The 18,217-nt window shown below is 51.3% G+C and overlaps 1 protein-coding gene and 1 non-coding gene across 5 annotated transcripts; both read left to right on the forward strand.

Annotated features, from left to right (window-relative positions):
• Positions 1 to 677: 677 nt before the first annotated feature.
• PRRC2A (proline rich coiled-coil 2A) lies at positions 678 to 17,350 on the forward strand. Of its 4 annotated transcripts, none has more exons than XM_077161298.1 (31): positions 678 to 866; positions 3,092 to 3,266; positions 3,781 to 3,958; positions 4,315 to 4,414; positions 4,514 to 4,586; positions 4,958 to 5,101; positions 5,258 to 5,409; positions 5,587 to 5,666; positions 5,790 to 5,932; positions 6,264 to 6,354; positions 6,465 to 6,681; positions 7,084 to 7,546; positions 8,083 to 8,273; positions 8,498 to 8,798; positions 9,172 to 9,382; positions 9,600 to 11,468; positions 11,852 to 12,120; positions 12,295 to 12,425; positions 12,710 to 12,839; positions 12,952 to 13,037; positions 13,251 to 13,484; positions 13,621 to 13,761; positions 13,884 to 13,958; positions 14,344 to 14,514; positions 14,669 to 14,751; positions 14,947 to 15,157; positions 15,251 to 15,349; positions 15,503 to 15,715; positions 16,610 to 16,704; positions 16,817 to 16,907; positions 17,016 to 17,350. In XM_077161298.1, the coding sequence occupies exons 2-31, from the start codon at positions 3,155 to 3,157 to the stop codon at positions 17,154 to 17,156; spliced, it is 6,495 nt and encodes a 2,164-aa protein (XP_077017413.1). In that variant the 5' UTR covers positions 678 to 866; positions 3,092 to 3,154; the 3' UTR covers positions 17,157 to 17,350. The 4 variants fall into 4 exon arrangements, with proteins under 4 accessions (XP_077017413.1, XP_077017412.1, XP_077017411.1 ...); XM_077161297.1 differs by lacking the exon at positions 678 to 866 and adding an exon at positions 1,036 to 1,216 and having other exon boundaries at positions 3,056 to 3,266; XM_077161296.1 differs by lacking the exon at positions 678 to 866 and adding an exon at positions 1,036 to 1,216.
• On the forward strand, positions 3,455 to 3,585 carry LOC143685445 (small nucleolar RNA SNORA38). Its single transcript, XR_013176669.1, has one exon. It is a non-coding gene; the product is annotated as a small nucleolar RNA SNORA38 (small nucleolar RNA).
• Positions 17,351 to 18,217: the final 867 nt, after the last annotated feature.

An 18,217-nucleotide genomic window follows, 5' to 3' on the forward strand; every position in this document is an offset into this window, starting at 1 on the left:
CATGTCTTTCTAGAAGCATTTTTAAAACCTTCCCTAGGCAGTAAGATTTTCTTTCCCTGTACTTCCACAACATTCTGTGCATATCTCCCTGGTAACACAGACCTCAGCAGGTCTCCAAAACATGACTTGAATGCTTTGTTGACCAGGCAGTAGGGTCTCATTGGAGCAGAAGGTTGTACAGCCGACTAAAACAAGACAAAGGAGAAAATCAGTACAGCTTGTATTTCGTAAGATGAAACTCTCCGTGAAGAGAATACAAGTTTCCAATAGTAGCAAATATATACATCCATTAATGAAAACTATAGGTTAAAAAAAAATGAGTCCGTCTTAGTCAATTAGTTGCCGTCATTGTGGTGAAGAGGACATTCTTAGCCTATCTTTATACAAACGATTTGCATACATTATGCAAATAAATAGAATTCCCAAAGAATGCCTTCGACGTTGGACGCTGAAGAACGTTCTCCCTTTGGACTAGCCTGTCTATCCACCTAATTGGCACGACACGATTTAATAAATAAAGGCTCCGCCCCTATGGTGTTTCACTTCTCGCGAAAAGGCGCGTGAACCCGGACTCAGCCGGGTTTACGTAAGCTCCGCCCTACGGCAACTAATGCATCCCGTCCCCTCACCGCTGAAAGCTCCATGGGCTCGGCATCGTTCCCCTCCACTCTGGCGTCCTTACGTCTCTCCGCTCCCATATTTCCACGAACGTCGGACGCACGCTCCGCCTCTTTTTATTACATTCGTCGCATAAATTCTGCGCCCCAACTGCCCGGCCGGCGGGCGCTGCATTCCCGCCCCTGCTACACGTCTCAACGGCCGACGTCGGGGGCCCGCCTTCTCAGCCAACCGGTGTCCGAGCGCCTGTAAGTCCCTCCTCTTTATGCAAATAGGCCCTCATTCTCCGCAGGCCCTTCCTTTTCCTAAAATAAGGACGGTGCTGGGCGTTAAGAGGGGTAGGGAAGACAGCGCCCCGCCTCTTATGCAAATAGAGGGGCGGGTCTATGCGCGGAAGGAGGCGGTAGGTGTAGGGGGGTGCTCCCGGGGGCGGCGGTTGCCCGGATGGGCCGTTAGTCGGAGCCCAGCCGCGGAGTGAGCGAGGGAGACGGGAGGAGCCGAGCCCGGCGCCATCCGCCGCCATCCGCCCCCGCCCCACCGCCATCCCGCCCCGGGGAGCCTCGAAGCCCCGGTCTCGGACCCCCGCGCACCCGGCCAGGTGAGTCTGAGCGGACCGAGGGCTGACGCCCTTTACCGGTGCGGGAGCGGTGGTGGCGGCGGCAGCGGCGGCGGTGGCGGGCCGGGGGGGAGGAGAAGCTGCCATTAGCCGCCGCCATTTTGTCCTCTTGCTGCCGGGACCTGCCTGCCCCTCCCCCTCCGGTACACCCACCCTCGAACCCGCACCCCCATTTCTTCTTTCTTGGTCTTCAACCTGCCCGTTCCCTTCCTTCCCACCTTCTTAGCTTCATGGGGCGATCCCCGCTTCTGGGCCCTTAATTCCCCACCTTGGGTTGCGCTCCTCCCCTATCATCCCTTTTGGGGGCCCCCTCTTCCTCCGCTGCACTCGGGTGGGCCGCACACGATAGCCTTCCTCTTGGAGGGTCTTCTTTCTTCCATATTGACCCCCCCCCCCCCCCATCGCCCAGGGCTCCGGCCTCCTCTTCTTGATTCCTCTCTTGGTGTTGAGTCACTGCTACCCTGGAACCCACTTTTTAATCCTGCATCTTCACTCTCCATTCCTCTATTTCCCCTTCTCTGCTTTTCTATTTTTCTTATTTCTTATCACCGTTTTATCTACCCCAACCCCTTTTTTCTTCCTGGGTCTCTTTAAGATTGTGTCTTTACTTTCCTTTGCTCCACATCCTTAACATTTCTATTGCCGTGTATTATTTTCCACCTGCTCTCATATTCTTCTTTTCTAGTATGAGTCTCTTCACTCCAGGACTCTTCTGTTTCTTTTTCTGTCACGTATTTATTTTCACTCCTTAAAAACATACAAAGCGTTTTCCATCGACTTACTCTATCCTGTCGTAAAGTTCTTCCTCCCTTTTTTTAGCCCTCATCTTGGTCCTGTCTTTCCTTGCTTTCTTCACCTACCATCTCTTTCCTCTGTGCTGTTACTGTCACCACCACCCCAAACCCCCCAATAAATGAATACCTGACACTCTGGAACGAACTGAGGATGGAGAATAGGTCCTTGTTGGGGAACAGGCGGTACTCAAGGAAGGAGTGACTGGAGATGGACTTTCTTACTGAATGTAGGAAAATGAAGTTGGTCTAGCTATGGTTACAGGATGTTCTTGAGATGGCTCTGTAATGCTTTGTTTCCTCAGTCCCATAGGGTCAGCCAAAGCCCACTAGTATTTCATCTGGAACCATATTTTCCCAATAGGCAGGCTGGGGACAAATTTAGAAAAAGGACTCCAGATATTTGGAGTTCTGTAGCCTGGGAGTATGTAGCACCCCGATTGTTTCATGAGAATTTCCCTGGCACCAGCCTCCAGTCTGGCTGAGCAAGCTCATAAAATTCTTAAACTCCCTGCATACCTTCCTGCAAACCTCCCCAGGTGGGAGGTTGAAGCCACTGGGAATGGAGCCTGGGGCCACAGGGCTCTGAGGCATGGCTAAGGGAGCTGGTGTCTAATAATAGGGGCTTTAAGGTTGTATCTCTGCAGTTGTAGTTCTCTTTCTGATTTTTGTGGGGCTTGGACTTGCTTGCCTCCATTTTTTGGTAGGTCTCTGAAATGATTTTGGTGGAGAGAAAAGAGGTTATTACTAGTGGGGATAATGAAGAGGCCTTTTAATGTTAATAGATTGGCACAAAGAAGAGAGTGTTTCTATTAGACGGATGTTAGATTTTAGTTTTTATTTCCTTGAAAGAGATTTCTGGAGGAAAGACAGAAGATGGCATTTGAGCTGTGTAGGGGCTCAATAGATTGTGGTTGCTTCAAGAAACAGGAGTTTAAACAGGAGGGGAAAAAGACACTAGAGGGCCACATGTCTGGGCTCCTAATGAGGCTGAATGAGAGCTTGTGGGCTTCTCTTGGAATCTGTGCAGGGGCAGAGACTGAGGCCCTTGATGTCTGGCCCACAGGCTCCGGCACGTTTCGGGGGAGGTGCCTGCGGGACCCAACGTACTCAATGAGCTTCCAGCGCAATGTCCGATCGCTCGGGGCCGACTGCCAAGGGGAAGGATGGAAAGAAGTATTCCTCGCTCAACCTGTTTGATACGTATAAGGGCAAGTCCTTAGAGATCCAGAAACCCGCCGGTGAGGGCCCTGGAAAGATGTTCCTAATGACTGGAGGCTAGGCGTGAACAGGGTATACACTTAAGAGCAGCTCTTTGAAGGGAAACAGAGCTATAGCAGAGATATTGAGAGACCGGGGACCACTGGAGGCTCCCCAACTTTTTCTTGGGTAGTGAAGGGGGTGTTGGGCTCTAGGTGACTGCCATTTAACCTCCTACAAAGGCGTGCCTGTGGTTCCCTGTCCTTGGACACGTAAGAATTGGAGGAAGAGAGATGTGGACTTGGAGAGGTCTAGAGCCAGCTTGTTCTCTGCAGGCTCAAGATCACCCTTCCCACATTGAATCATGGAATGTAATGCATCTCAGCCTTACCAATAGTGATCTTGGAGGTCATCAAGAGAAGGGGAAGCTATGGCTTCTAAGAGAAGTCTGAAGTGGGTGGATAAAACATTGAGGATGTCCAAACAAAGCTTAGAGTAGGAGGCTATCAGATCTCCTACGTGAGGTATTTTTGACCCTCTCCATGTTTTCTTCAGTTGCCCCTCGCCATGGCCTGCAGAGTCTTGGGAAAGTTGCTATTGCCCGGCGTATGCCACCCCCAGCCAACCTCCCAAGCCTGAAAGCCGAGAACAAAGGCAATGACCCCAATGTCTCACTAGTGCCGAAAGACGGGACAGGATGGGCAAGCAAACAGGAGCAGTCCGACCCCAAGAGGTAGGTAGAAGGAGGACCTAAGAGTAATGAGTAAATAAACTTTGAGGTGATTTGGAGCTTGTTCTCGCCCTGCCACAGAAAAACCAGAGACAAAGAGGGAGACCTCTCTCCTCTGTATTCCAGGTCTCCTGTTAAACAACTAAGGAATGGTACCTTTAGCTTCCTATCATAGATGGGGAGAAAGCATGAAGAAACAGAAGGCAGCCTATGCAGAGTGACAAGATTATAGAATTTTGTCCTAGAATATGCAAATGCTAATGGATGGGCCTGGGTTCAGTCCCCACCTTCCACTAGTTGGAGTTGTAAGGGCAGTGTCTTAGGCCCCAGAAAACTTTCCTGTCCCACCCTCCCCTCAGTTCCGATGCCTCAACCGCTCAGCCGCCGGAATCGCAGCCACTGCCGGCTTCACAGACGTCTGCCTCCAACCAACCGAAACGACCCCCAGCAGCCCCCGAGGTACCTGAAGATGTGCATGATATTGAAGGGGTGCAGGGAAGAATGGTTTGTAGCTTTCCCATCCATATCACAATCATCTCTGCCTCTCCGCCTCCCCAGAACACTCCTTCCGTTCCAAGCGGAGTAAAGTCCTGGGCACAAGCCAGCGTCACCCATGGAGCACATGGAGATGGTGAGTGCCTGGATTTTAGGGGAACTGTGTTTGGGCACCATGGGGGTGTACTTGGTCCTCTTATGGCTAAATCTTCAAAACCCCATATTCGGTTTTAAGGGGCACATTAGCAAGTATTTGGGCACCATGGTGGGTATACTTGGTCCTCTTTGGCTAAATCTTAAGCCCCCATATTCAGTTTTAAGGGGCACATTAGCATGTATAAGTCTCACTCTCACATAAGAATTGGGGGTGTCCCAGAAGTGACCTTGCTTCTTGGGCAGAAACCTGACAATCAGGTACCTAACACAGAGCCTTCTCCTTTCATGGCTTCCGTGGTGGGTCCTAAGTAAACATCTGTTCACTTTCTGTTCTTCCACCTACCCCAACAGGTGGAAGGGCATCAAGCCTACTGTCACGATTCTCTCGAGAGGAATTTCCGACCCTGCAGGCGGCTGGCGACCAGGACAAGGCTGCCAAGGAAAGGGAGTCTGCCGAACAGTCGTCTGGGCCCGGACCAAGCCTCCGCCCCCAAAGTAAGTGTCCTTGTCTGGTGGTTCATACTCACTCATTTCTTTATTCTGTTCCTTTTGACCATTTCAGAGCCAGGTGCTGGCTTATTCAACTCCCCATGTGTCCTTCACTTGCCCCCAAATCATCAATTTCTCTTGTCTACTTTTTCCAAAATACAGATTCTACAACTTGGAGGGACGGTGGTGGGCATGGTCCTGATGAGCTGGAGGGCCCGGACTCCAAACTTCATCATGGTCATGACCCCCGGGGGGGGCTGCAGCCTTCAGGCCCACCCCAGTTCCCTCCCTACCGCGGAATGATGCCGCCATTCGTGAGTTTTGATGCCTTATTTTGGAGTGGTTGCCTAGGAAGCTAGGGAGTTAGGAAACAGAATCTAGTTTTTGGGGGGAATATTAGGATGGAGTCAGTGTGGGGAGGGTGATAGCAGGCTTAAGGAGCTGGCAGACTCTTTGTCCTGCTGAGCAACTACTGTTGGGCCCTTTTACAGATGTATCCCCCATATCTCCCATTCCCTCCACCCTATGGACCCCAGGGACCTTACCGGTACCCCACTCCTGATGGGCCCAGGTAAGCGATCCAGGTCTGGGTTAATGGTTGGGGGCGGAAATGGTTTTCAAGCCAGGAAGTCCAGTCCTGTATGTGGTGACATATTGTCTTTATTCTGTGTACCATTTGCTTTTCTGTATATAGCCGTTTCCCCCGTGTGGCAGGCCCCCGGGGCTCAGGACCACCAATGCGCCTGGTAGAGCCTGTGGGTCGGCCTTCCATCCTTAAAGAGGATAATCTCAAAGAGTTTGACCAGTTGGACCAGGAGAATGATGATGGTTGGGCAGGTAAATGGGCATTAAGGACCAGTTATTTGGATCTTAAAAGGCAAAGTCTGATGAGAAAAGGGGAGATTGTGTGGAAGAGAAGCAGAAAATGAAATATAGGAGAGATATCTGGAGGAAAGCTGCGTCCTGGCAAAGTACTGAGGAGTAATATTGGGGTGGGAAATGGCAAGACCCAGAGTTCATGGATCTCTACTTCAGACAGAAAGAGGGAGGACATGGAGGCATTGGTAGTGTATCCCATTGGAGTTCAGGCCACTTCCTGTGTCTTTGGAAGATGTCTGAAATTGGAGAGCAAAATGCTTGGGTTACTACTCCTTGCTTTTTCTCTCAGGGGCCCATGAGGAGGTCGACTACACTGAAAAGCTCAAATTCAGCGATGAGGAAGACGGGCGAGACTCTGATGAGGAGGGAGCCGAGGGCCAGTGAGTTAGGACCATTTTGGGGGTGGGGGCTCAGTTCCTGTCATGTTACTTTACTCTTAGAGGTTCTGGGCTGTAGCTGATTTTAATTCTATTGTTGGTCTGCCTCACAGTAAGGATTCCCAATCAGCTGCTGGTGAGGAACGGCCCCCTGAAGCAGATGGCAAAAAGGGCAACTCCCCCGGCAGCGAAACGACCCCTCCCAAGACGGCCTGGGCAGAGACCTCTCGGCCACCAGAGACAGAGCCGGGGCCTCCTGCCCCAAAGCCTCCCCCACCCCCACCTCACCGGGGCCCCGCCGGGAACTGGGGCCCCCCTGGGGACTACCCAGTGAGTGTCTGCAATGAAGGGATGAGAGAGTCAGTTGTGGGAGATTGGTGTCAGTTGAATAATTGAGGCAGTCATAATAGAGGAAGCTGGAGGAAGGCCTGAAAATGGCCTACATGAAGTGTAGCATCTCTGAATAGGTTTGAAACACCCATGGTGTTAGGGGAAAAAGAAGAGAGGTTGGCATACTAGTGAGGAAGAACGAGGGGGCCTGGGTATTTGGGTCCTTGAAAGAAGAGAACAGGGAAATAAGATTTATTGGAGTTGGCTCTATCCAGAAAAGTCACCAACCCCAAACCTTGGTCCTTGCAGTGCACAGCTAGAGATAGCTGATCGTCTGTGGAAGAGGTGGTAAGAAACATCACGACTGACATCCCTGGCCCTGTCTGGTTTGTCCATTAACAGGATCGTGGGGGCCCTTCCTGTAAGCTCCCAGCACCTGAAGATGAGGATGAGGCATGGCGGCAGCGGCGAAAGCAGTCATCATCTGAAATCTCCCTGGCTGTGGAGCGGGCTCGGCGCCGGAGGGAAGAAGAGGAACGACGCATGCAAGAAGAGCGCCGGGCAGCCTGTGCTGAGAAGCTCAAGCGGCTTGATGAGAAGTTTGGGGCACCTGACAAGCGGCTCAAGGCAGAGCCAGTTGCCCCGCCTGCTCCACCTCCACCACCTGCAATCCCCAAAGAACCCCCTGCACCTCCAGCTCTACCACCGGCACCAGCCTCAACACCAGAGAAAGAACCTGAGGAGCCAACACAGGCCCCTTCTGCCCAGTCCACTGCCATTCCAGGTGTGGTTCCACCTCCCACCCTGGTGAGTGGTAGCGGCAGTACCAGTAGCACCAGCAGTAGCAGCTTCGAAGCCAGCCCAGGTACGGAGATGAGGATAGTACTACCATATGTCAGATCTCTGCTCTACTTGGGTTGAGGGTGTGGAGTGGTGAAGATGGAAGTAAATAAAGTAGAAGCAGTTTGGTTTTTTGAGCAGTCAAGTAATAGAAAGGGGTCCCTTCAAGTGTATGAGTGTCTAAGAGAGGAAAGGTTTTATTACCTGGAGTACTGAATAAGTAGTGATCTAACATTTATTTTCTATAGGACTTTGGAGAACCGTCTGTTAATTTTGGTGGTTTTGTAGGAAATGGTGCTACCACTGGTTATTTGAGGGGTTTTTTTGTTTGTTTTTTTGGCATGGGCAGGCTCCAGGAATTGAACCCGGGTCTCTGGCATGGCAGATGAGAATTACCTTACCATTGGGTTTTGAGGGCCCTTGAAGTGTTTTCATGCATTTTAACTGGGAAGGGCTTCCTATTCTTCAATCTTCAGAGAGGAAGTTAGAAGCGAGGGTATTCATGAACTATCTATTGATGGACTGTGCCACTCTGATTATTCTCTTTTTTTTTCAATGCAGTGGAACCCCAACTGTCCTCAAAAGAGGGTCCTGAACCACCAGAAGAGGTTCTTCCTCCTATCACTCCCCCAGCCCCAAAGGTGGAACCCAAGGGTGATGGGGTTGGTCCCACCCGGCAGTCCTCCAGCCAAGGCTTGGGCTACCCCAAATATCAGAAGTCATTGCCTCCTCGTTTCCAGCGGCAGCAGCAGGTGAGATCAAGTTACTGCCTCCCTAAGGACTGCTTCTCTCTGGCTTCAGCAACTTTGACCCTATCTATAAGTTACCTTCTGGATCCCTTGGTCTCTTTATCCAGTCCTGTCTCCATTCCATCACTCTGATTTCCATCAAGTTAATAATTTTTTCCTTTGCTGAGTTCTTTCCCTGTCTGCGGAGGTTTTGATCTTCTCTCATCCCTCTTTCTTTTCTTCGCCAGGAGCAGCTCCTGAAGCAACAACAGCAACAGCAGTGGCAGCAACACCAACAAGGCTCTGCCCCACCTGCCCCAGTGCCCCCATCACCTCCACAGCCTGTGACCATGGGGACTGTGCCAGCTCCACAGGCTCCTCCACCGCCACCCCCCAAGGCCCTGTACCCAGGAGCTCTGGGCCGGCCCCCTCCCATGCCCCCAATGAACTTTGATCCCCGCTGGATGATGATTCCTCCCTATGTGGACCCCCGGCTCCTTCAGGGCCGGCCCCCTCTGGATTTCTACCCACCTGGTGTGCATCCCTCTGGTAAGGGTCCACAGTAGAGACACAGTGGGTGGAGTGGTAGGTATCCCTTAGCCCTGGGTGGTGGTTATCAGTCTCACTGGAGAGAGAGGGCCCAGTGAAGAAGGGAGGATATGTGCTTACAACTGTTGAGATTGCTTTTTGTTGAAGGAATGGGCAAATAGTTATCCTTCCTTAATCAGGATGGTTTTGAAGAGTTTGGTTCTTTATAGGGAAGCTGGGTGAGCAGCCCTGTTTTATGGATGCATTCAAGACCCAAATTTACTGGAGCAAGAGATAGAAGAGCTGATTTGGCAGGAAAGACCAGATTGGGATGTGTGTTGGTCTGGAGAGCCTGTATATAAAAAATGATATTTTTCTATATTCTTATTCTCAGGCCTAGTTCCCCGGGAACGCTCAGACAGTGGGGGATCAGGTTCAGAACCATTTGAACGCCATGCACCACCCCTCCTACGGGAACGGGGCACCCCACCAGTAGATACAAAGTTGGCCTGGGTAGGAGACGTCTTTGCTACCACACCTGCCGACCCACGCCCACTTACTTCACCACTATGCCAGTCTGCAGATGAGGATGACAAGGGGATGAGGTGAGTTTGGGTAGTGAGAGGTGGGTGACTTCCTAGTAAAAAAGATCTAGATATAGAAGAGGAGAGTACTTTGGATTATTGGTTGGAAGATAGGCAGGAATCTGAAAGAGGTGTTTAGATTATAATAAAGCATATTCTTTTCCTGCTAGTTAGTCCCAGTTTTCCTTTTCCTTTTCCTAAGATACTTATTTCCATTCTTTTCTTTCTCCCTCTTCAGAAGCGAGACTCCTCCAGTACCTCCCCCGCCACCCTATCTGGCCAGTTACCCAGGCTTCCCTGAGAATGGAACCCCTGGGCCCCCAATCCCTCGCTTCCCTCTGGAGGAGCCAACTCCTCCAGGGCCCCGTCCACTCCCCTGGCCCCCAGGCAGCGACGAGGCTGCCAAGATACAAGCTCCACCACCCAAGAAGGAACCCCCCAAGGAAGAGACTTCACAGCTGACAGGTCCAGAAGCTGGACGAAAACCTGTTCGTGGGGTTGGAGGCCAAGGCCCACCACCACCACGCAGGGAGAATCGCACAGAAACCCGCTGGGGCCCTCGTCCTGGCAGCAGTCGCCGTGGAATCCCTCCAGAGGAGCCAGGGGCCCCTCCCCGCCGGGCTGGGCCGATAAAGAAACCCCCACCACCTACAAAAATGGAAGAGCTGCCTCCTAAGCCCCTCGAACAAGGGGATGAACCCCCCAAGGGCCCAAAGCCAGACCCACTCAAGACTGCCAAGGGAAAGATGGGGGGCCCCAAGGACCCCCCACCCAGTGGGAATCTTTCCCCTGCCCCAAGGCTTCGGCGGGACTATTCCTACGAAAGGGTGGGTCCCACCTCTTGCCGTGGCCGGGGCCGAGGGGAGTACTTTGCCAGAGGGAGGGGTTTTCGGGGGACCTATGGGGGGCGGGGGCGGGGAGCCCGAAGCCGTGAGTTCCGTAGTTACCGAGAGTTCCGTGGAGATGACGGGCGTGGAGGTGGGGCAGGGGGGCCAAACCATCCCCCTGCTCCCCGAGGCCGTACTGCCAGCGAGACACGAAGTGAGGGTTCAGAGTATGAAGAAATCCCCAAACGGCGCCGGCAGCGGGGCTCAGAAACAGGCAGCGAGACCCATGAGAGTGACCTGGCCCCATCAGACAAAGAGGCCCCCCCAGCCAAAGAGGGAGTACTCACCCAGGCCCCTCTTGCTCCCCCACCACCAGGAGCTCCTCCTTCGCCAGCGCCAGCCCGTTTCTCCACTGCCCGGGGTGGGCGAGTCTTCACTCCCAGAGGAGTGCCATCCCGCCGGGGCCGAGGGGGTGGGCGACCCCCTCCCCCTGTTTGCCCAGGCTGGAACCCTCCAACAAAGTCCCTGGCCCCCAAGAAGCCTCCAACAGGCCCTTTGCCAACAAGCAAGGAGCCATTGAAAGAGAAGCTGATCTCAGGGCCTCTTTCTCCTATGGCCCGGGGAGGCAGCAATGGAGGCAGCAATGTGGGCATAGGTGTGGAAGATGGGGAGCGACCCCGAAGGAGGCGCCATGGAAGGGCTCAGCAGCAGGACAAACCACCTCGTTTCCGGAGGCTGAAACAGGAACGAGAGAATGCTGCCAGAGGGGCTGATGGCAAGCCCTCTTCCCTAGCCCTTCCAACCTCTGCTCCTGGAGCTGAGGAAGTCCTTAACCCAGTCGCAGTGGCCCCACCTCCTCGCCGGGCAGCTGCCAAGTCTCCTGATCTGTCAAACCAGAACTCAGACCAAGCCAATGAGGAATGGGAGACTGCATCAGAGAGCAGCGACTTTGCTAGTGAGCGCCGAGGAGACAAGGAGGCTCCCCCACCAGCACTGCTGACCCCCAAAACTGTGGGAGTTCCTGGGGGCAGTGGAGGTGGAGCTGGACCAGGTGTTTCAGCCCTCCCTCGTGGAGACCTAAGCCAGAGAGCCAAGGATTTGAGCAAACGGAGCTTCTCAAGTCAGCGGCCAGGCATGGAACGGCAGAACCGGCGCCCAGGCCCAGGGGGCAAGGCTGGCAGCAGTGGCAGCAGCAGTGGAGGAGGTGGCGGGGGCCCTGGGGGGAGGACCGGCCCAGGACGAGGGGACAAGAGGAGCTGGCCCTCTCCCAAGAACCGAAGGTGGGTGGGGACAGGTTGCCAAGATTAATTACGGTAAGGGTATAAAGTATTTGGGGAGGGGAGAAAACTGCAAGGTAAAGGTGAGGTGGGTGCTGTGGTATTTCAGACCTAAGGAGGGACAGGCCTGCTAGAAATGAACTAAGAGTTGGGTGTCTGGGTAAAGTAGCTGAAATGTAGTTACTTTACCCAGATTTCCTGTCCTTTGTTTTTCAATCTGTAGACTTAAATACATATATATCCAGAGAAGGTCTCAAAAACATCTCGATTTAACAGGGAGGACAGGTTGGAAGAGGAAGTAAAAAAAGAAAAAAAAAAGATTCTAGACTTGTAGGGAAGGGGTAACAATTTAGTGAGTACTGGAGCTGATGTTCTATTCTCTTCAGCCGTCCTCCGGAGGAGCGTCCCCCTGGGCTTCCTCTGCCTCCCCCACCCCCCAGCAGTTCTGCTGTCTTCCGCCTGGACCAAGTTATCCACAGCAACCCTGCTGGCATCCAACAAGCTCTGGCCCAGCTCAGCAGCCGCCAAGGGAATACAACTGCACCAGGGGGGCACCCAAGGCCCAAGCCTGGGCCTCCCCACACCCCTCAGGGCCCCTCCCCTCGGCCCCCAACCAGATACGATCCCCAGAGAGCCAACAACAGTGGTGTCAGTGGTAAGCGGGGAGGGGGAGGGGAAGGGTAGGGACAGTCTCTGGTCTGGGAGGGAGCCCTCTTGCTGGGGAGCTACAGTTAGCAAGGGCAGAAGGGTTGGGAGGTGGAATAGGGAAGAAAAGCTAGAGTAAAGGATAGCATGAGATAGGTGCTGACAGTTTTCCCCTTTTCCCCAGACTCCCACTTCGAGGAGCCAGGGCTGATGGTGAGGGGGGTGGGCGGGACTCCCCGGGACTCTGCCGGGGTTAATCCCTTCCCCCCCAAACGGCGGGAGCGGCCTCCCAGAAAACCGGAACTGCTGCAGGAGGTGAGGGATGGGGTTTAAGAATGTGTTTCACTGCCTTCCTACTTCTAAAGGTTCTCCTTGGTTACGTTTTCTTTACTTGTTTCTATTCCTGTCATTGTGTTCTCAACCAGAATCCTAAGTATTAGTTATTTCCATTAGTCTGTGTTTTTTCCTGATCTCTGTACTGTTTATATCCATTTATCTCTTTTTTTCCTTATCTCCATACCTCATTGTCTGTCCTAGCTTCCTGCATTCTTCAGTTCTCATCTAATTCACATTTCTTCTCTGGCCTTTCTCACCTTTAGGAGTCCTTGCCTCCTTCTCATAGCTCTGGATTCTTGAGCCCTAAGCCAGAGGGCCCAAGTCCCAGAGGAGAATCCAGAGACGCAGGCACCGAAGCTCTGACCCCTCACATCTGGAATCGTTTACAAACTGGTGAGTGGAACTGAGTGAAAGGAGAAAGGACTATGTTAGAGGGCTTGGAGAGCAGATGGGCTTCAGGACCATCTTCTCTCACTTCTGTTCTGGGTGGTGCTCCTCTCCCCAGCCCCTAGCCGAAAGAGTTACCGACCTGGCTCCATGGAGCCCTGGATGGAACCCCTTAGCCCTTTTGAAGATGTGGCTGGCACAGAGGTGAGTGAGGATGTGAGGGAATAGGAACACTTGATTGAGCTAGATTTTTGTCAGGTATTGACCATACTCCCCCACCTGTCCTTGGTTTAGCCTGGGACTGTTCTCTCCTAACACTTGTCTCCTTTCTTCAGTTTGTCTGGATGTGTGTGTGTGCAGCAGTCAGTTATCGAGGTACTTTCTGCCCTGACTTTACTCCTTCTCTACTCCTCTCAGATGAGTCAGTCTGACAGTGGGGTAGACCTGAGCGGGGATTCTCAGGTATCATCAGGTCCCTGCAGCCAGCGAAGTTCCCCTGATGGAGGACTCAAGGGGGCAGCAGAGGGGCCTCCCAAACGGTCTGGAGGCCCCTCTCCCCTGAATGCTGTTCCTAGTGAGGTTCCATCTGCCTCTGAACCCTCTGAACCTGCTAGGAGGCGGCCACCTGCCCCTCATGATGGGGACAGAAAGGTAATATAGAGCAAGAAAGGATAAAGGGAGGTCCTTCCTTTGTTTCTCCCTTCTTCTCACCTTTATCTTCTGGGGATCCCCCAATTTGAGGTTCTCTTCCCTCCCCAAACTGTCCCGTACTGTGTTCTTTACCCAGGATCTACCACGGGATCAGTCTCTGCCCCCTGGCCCCATTGGCACAGAACGATTACACCGTACAGATCGAGGTCCAGAACCTGGCCCTCTCCGGCCATCCCATAGACCTGGCCCTCCAGTGCAGTTTGGCACCGGTGACAAGGTTTGCATGGGCTAGGTCTGTGGGTGTCCCGGTTTGGGTGGAGAGAAGAGAAGGGCTGGAGGTGGTCCATGGAGGGAACACATCTGAATCATGGGACATTCTCCCCTGCCTCACAATCATAGGACTCGGATTTGCGCCTAGTGGTAGGAGACAGTTTAAAAGCAGAAAAGGAGCTGACGACAGCAGTCACTGATGGGGTATGTGGAAGAGTGAATTGGTTGAGAGGTTTTAGATTTCCAGAGAAGATTGTTGGGAATGATCTGGCCATCCAGAATGCCCAGACATCCTTCATTCCTTTTCTTTTTCTCTCTATGAATTTTCTTATTCTAAGTATTTCATACAAGAGAAATCATGCAATATTTGTCCTTTTGTTTCTGGCTTGTTTCACTCAGCATAAATGTCCTCAAGGTTTGTACGTGTTGAAGCATGTATTAGCACTTCACTGCATTTTGCCTACCCATTCATCCAAGTGTGCAACTTGGTTGTATCTCCCCTTTGTCTGTTGTGAATAATGCAGTGAACGTTGGTGTGTACATCTGTCTGTGTCCCTTTCATCTTCTTGACGAGTCTTCTTCTTTCCAGGCCATTCCCATATCCCGAGACTGGGAGCTGCTCCCCAGTGCTGCTGCCTCGGCTGAGCCACAATCCAAGAATCTGGGTCCTGGGCACTGTGGCCCAGAGCCTAGCTCCTCAGGCCCACGCCTGTACCCTGAGGTTTTCTATGGTAGCCCTGGGCCTCCTACCAGTTCTCAGGTAGGCTCACTTGAACAATAAGTCTAGCTTTTTCAAGTTGTTTAGTTTTAAAACACCATTTATTGTCATTCTGTTTTTCTCCTTTTTTATGGGGTGGTGTGTGTGAGCTTTCCTTAACCAGAAAAACTGGAGCTTTTCTAGCTCTCTTCTGCAGGTCTCTGGGGGAGCCATAGATTCTCAATTACATCCCAGCAATGGAGGCTTCCGCCCTGGGACACCCTCACTGCACCCTTACAGGTAAGGCTAGGTGCATGTGTATCTCAGAAGGAAATGGGTTATGTTGCAGGCAAGAGGGAGAGGACACAATTCTGTGGTATAAGAAGCTGGTGTACTCAGAATAAAGGAGTAAATGGCTTTAGCTTTCTGTGTCTTTGTTGACTTGACAGTCCCCTGCCCTCTGCTTCCCCCCCCCCCCCCCCCATTTCTTTTCAGGTCACAGCCCCTGTACCTGCCACCAGGCCCAGCTCCTCCCTCAGCGCTGCTCTCTGGGGTAGCTCTCAAGGGCCAGTTTATGGATTTCTCAGCACTGCAAGCAACAGAACTGGGGAAGTTGCCAGCTGGAGGAGTTCTCTACCCTCCACCTTCCTTCCTCTACTCTCCAGCTTTTTGCCCTAGCCCTTTGCCTGACCCACCCTTGCTTCAGGTAAGAGGTGGGCAGGTGCTAGGGTTTGAGAGTTTGAGGGGTAAGAGAATACATTGGGAGGAGTTTGACATATTTCACCCCATTCTCCAAAAGGTACGCCAGGACCTGCCATCCCCAACGGATTTTTATTCTACTCCTCTGCAGCCTGGTGGCCAAAGTGGCTTCCTTCCCTCAGGCGCCCCTGCCCAGCAGGTACCTTATGTCTTCTCAATTCCTCTTCATTACATTTTCTGCATCTAATCTCTGGCTTTGTTTTCTTGTTTTGAGTCTTTTTGATTCTGTTTGTTCCTGGGCTTTTAATAAAGCCCAGATCTACAATATGAACACCCAAATTTCTCATTATAGATGATTCTACCCATGGTGGACTCACAGCTGCCTGTGGTGAATTTTGGCTCCATTCCTCCAGCACCGCCTCCTGCCCCACCTCCCCTCTCTCTGTTACCTGTGGGCCCTGCTCTGCAGCCCCCCAGCCTGGCAGTGCGACCCCCACCTGCTCCTGCTACTCGGGTCCTACCTTCACCCGTCAGACCCTTTCCCCCTAGTTTGGGGCGAGCAGAGGTAAGGTACAGGAACCAAGATTAAGATGTTAGGAAACTCCAGGAGTTAGGGATATAGGGATTCAGTTTTTTAAAGATGAATGGGTTGATCTTCAGACATTACTCTGAAGAAGATAAACAAATGGCCAATGAGTACATGAAAAGATGTTCATCATTATCCATTAGGGAGAAGCAAATCAAAGCCACCATGAGATATCACTTCACACCCACTATAATGAGCATCACAAACAGGAAAAAAAAAAAAAAGAAAAAATAGGTGTTCTTGAAGAATCAGAGGAATAGGAACCTTTTAGAATTACTGTGACCTGGCATTCCCAGTTCTACTCCAAAGAACTGAAAGTTGGGCCTCAAACAGATATTTGTACACCAGTATTCATAGCAGCATTATTCATAATAGCCAAAAGATGGAAACCACCCAAGTGTCTATTAGAAGGTGAATGGATAAACAAGATGTAGTATATTCTTACCGTGCAATATTAAGCTGTAAAAGGGAAAGACATTCTGATGCATGCTATAACATGGATGAAACTTGAAGTCATGTTGAGTGAAATAAACCAGACATAAAAGGTCAAAAATGTATGTTCTCATTTACATGGAATAGTTATAGAATATGCAAACTCATAGAGACAGAAAGTAGAGTATATGTTACCAGAAGCAGGGGAGAATGAGGAATCAGTGCCTAATGGGTACAGAGTTTCTGTCAGGATAATTGAAAAGTTTTAGTAATGGGGAGTGGTGATGGTTGCATAACATTGTGAATGGTAAAACCACTGAATTATGTACTTGGAAATGGTTAAAATGGGAGATTTCATATTGTGTATATGTTACCACAAAAAAATAAAATGAATGGGTCAAGAGGTGAAAGGCTCATGGATTTCCCCCCCCCCCCCTTCAGCTGCACTCATTGGAACTAAAGCCGTTCCAGGATTATCGAAAACTTAGCAGCAGCCTTGGGGGGCCTGGGTCGTCAGGTACTCCCCCAGCTGGAAGGTAAGAGAAGGGAATGGGGATACAGACTCCCCATTCTCAAGATTTCTTATTATCTATGGGACCTTGGGGCAGGTCCTACTTAGGCTTGCTTCCAACACCCTTCCTCCCTTAGGTCCTTGTCTGGTCTCAATTCCCGTATCAAGGCCCCACCATCCACCTACAGCGGAGTCTTCCGCACCCAGCGCATCGACCTCTATCAACAGGTGAAGGGGAGACCCCTCTTGCCACCTGAAGTTCTTTTGCCCTGAGTCCTGTGCCTCAATCCTGGTTGTCTTGGTCTGACTTAATCTTCCACACGTACCTGCCCCCAGGTCTCTCCACCAGATGCCCTGCGCTGGATGCCAAAACCTTGGGAGCGGGCAGGGCCACCCTCTCGAGAAGGATCCTCTCGACGGGCAGAGGAACCTACATCTCGAGGGGACAAGGAACCTGGGTTGCCCCCACCCTGCTGAGGGAGTTCCGTTTGTCTCCCTCCCCCTGGGGCTTGTATATAGATTATAAATATATAAGGGGGAAAGGGGTGGGTGGGGAGGGGTTGTGGGGCTGGGGCCTTGCTTCTCCTCCTCTCCTTTGCCCTGGTCCCCTATCCCTGGGGCTGTTTGTTAAAAAAGAATAATAAAAGGATTAAAAAAAAAATCCAAAATGATTTTGGGGATGGGTTGGTCATATTTGTCTTGTATCCTAGAACAGTGCTAAGTGTTCTTCACAGATTGGTTTCAGTAGGGAGCCAGATTTCAGTCACCTGTTAACTACTCCCAAACCTTTATCTTAAAACTTTGTGAATCAGCCATTAGAGGAAAGCTCAGCTGGGCAAATCTGCTCCAGCAGCAGCACCTTTACTGGTTAGAGGCTGACAGTTGGGCTGGTCCTATAAAACTCCACTGGCATGTGTGGCATCTAGGTTGGGGGTATATCTGCAAGGTAGAGTTCTACCTGTCAGCTACTACATGGTCTCCAACAACATGTGCTAGAAGACTCAGGCAGCTTTTATGACTGAGCCAGTGTTCCAAGAGGCCCAGGTGCAAGCTACAAAGCTTATGACCTGGACAGTGTCTCTCCTGCCACATTTTATTGGTCCAGCTAAAAGAACAGGGGACACTTCTCAAAGGAAATAGCAAAGAATTTACAGCCAGATTACTTTGGTCCACATTGACAAACTAAAAGCAAATGTTTAAAAGCCTCTAGCTGGTCTTCATTGTCTCAGTGTTCAAACACGAGAACAGTGGACTTCTTAAACCTGAGTATAGGCTAGCTGTACTGTCAGACTGGTCGAGTTACATTTGGTATGACTGCCAATCATGCTACAATTATATTTAGGTCTGCAGCTGCTGGGAAATTAAGGTGTTTTTTTTTGCTGGATATTGAGGTATCCTAAGTATAAACCTGAAACAGGCCTTCCCTCTCAGCATTCAGGTCCCTTATTTACATGCAAAATGCTTTTCCACAAATAAGTTTTCATTGAAAACCATAAAAAAAGACAGGTGCTGCATTAACAGACATGCTAATAACATAT

This window comes from Tamandua tetradactyla, chromosome 5 (genome assembly GCF_023851605.1).
Source record: "Tamandua tetradactyla isolate mTamTet1 chromosome 5, mTamTet1.pri, whole genome shotgun sequence".
Taxonomy (NCBI): domain Eukaryota; kingdom Metazoa; phylum Chordata; class Mammalia; order Pilosa; family Myrmecophagidae; genus Tamandua; species Tamandua tetradactyla.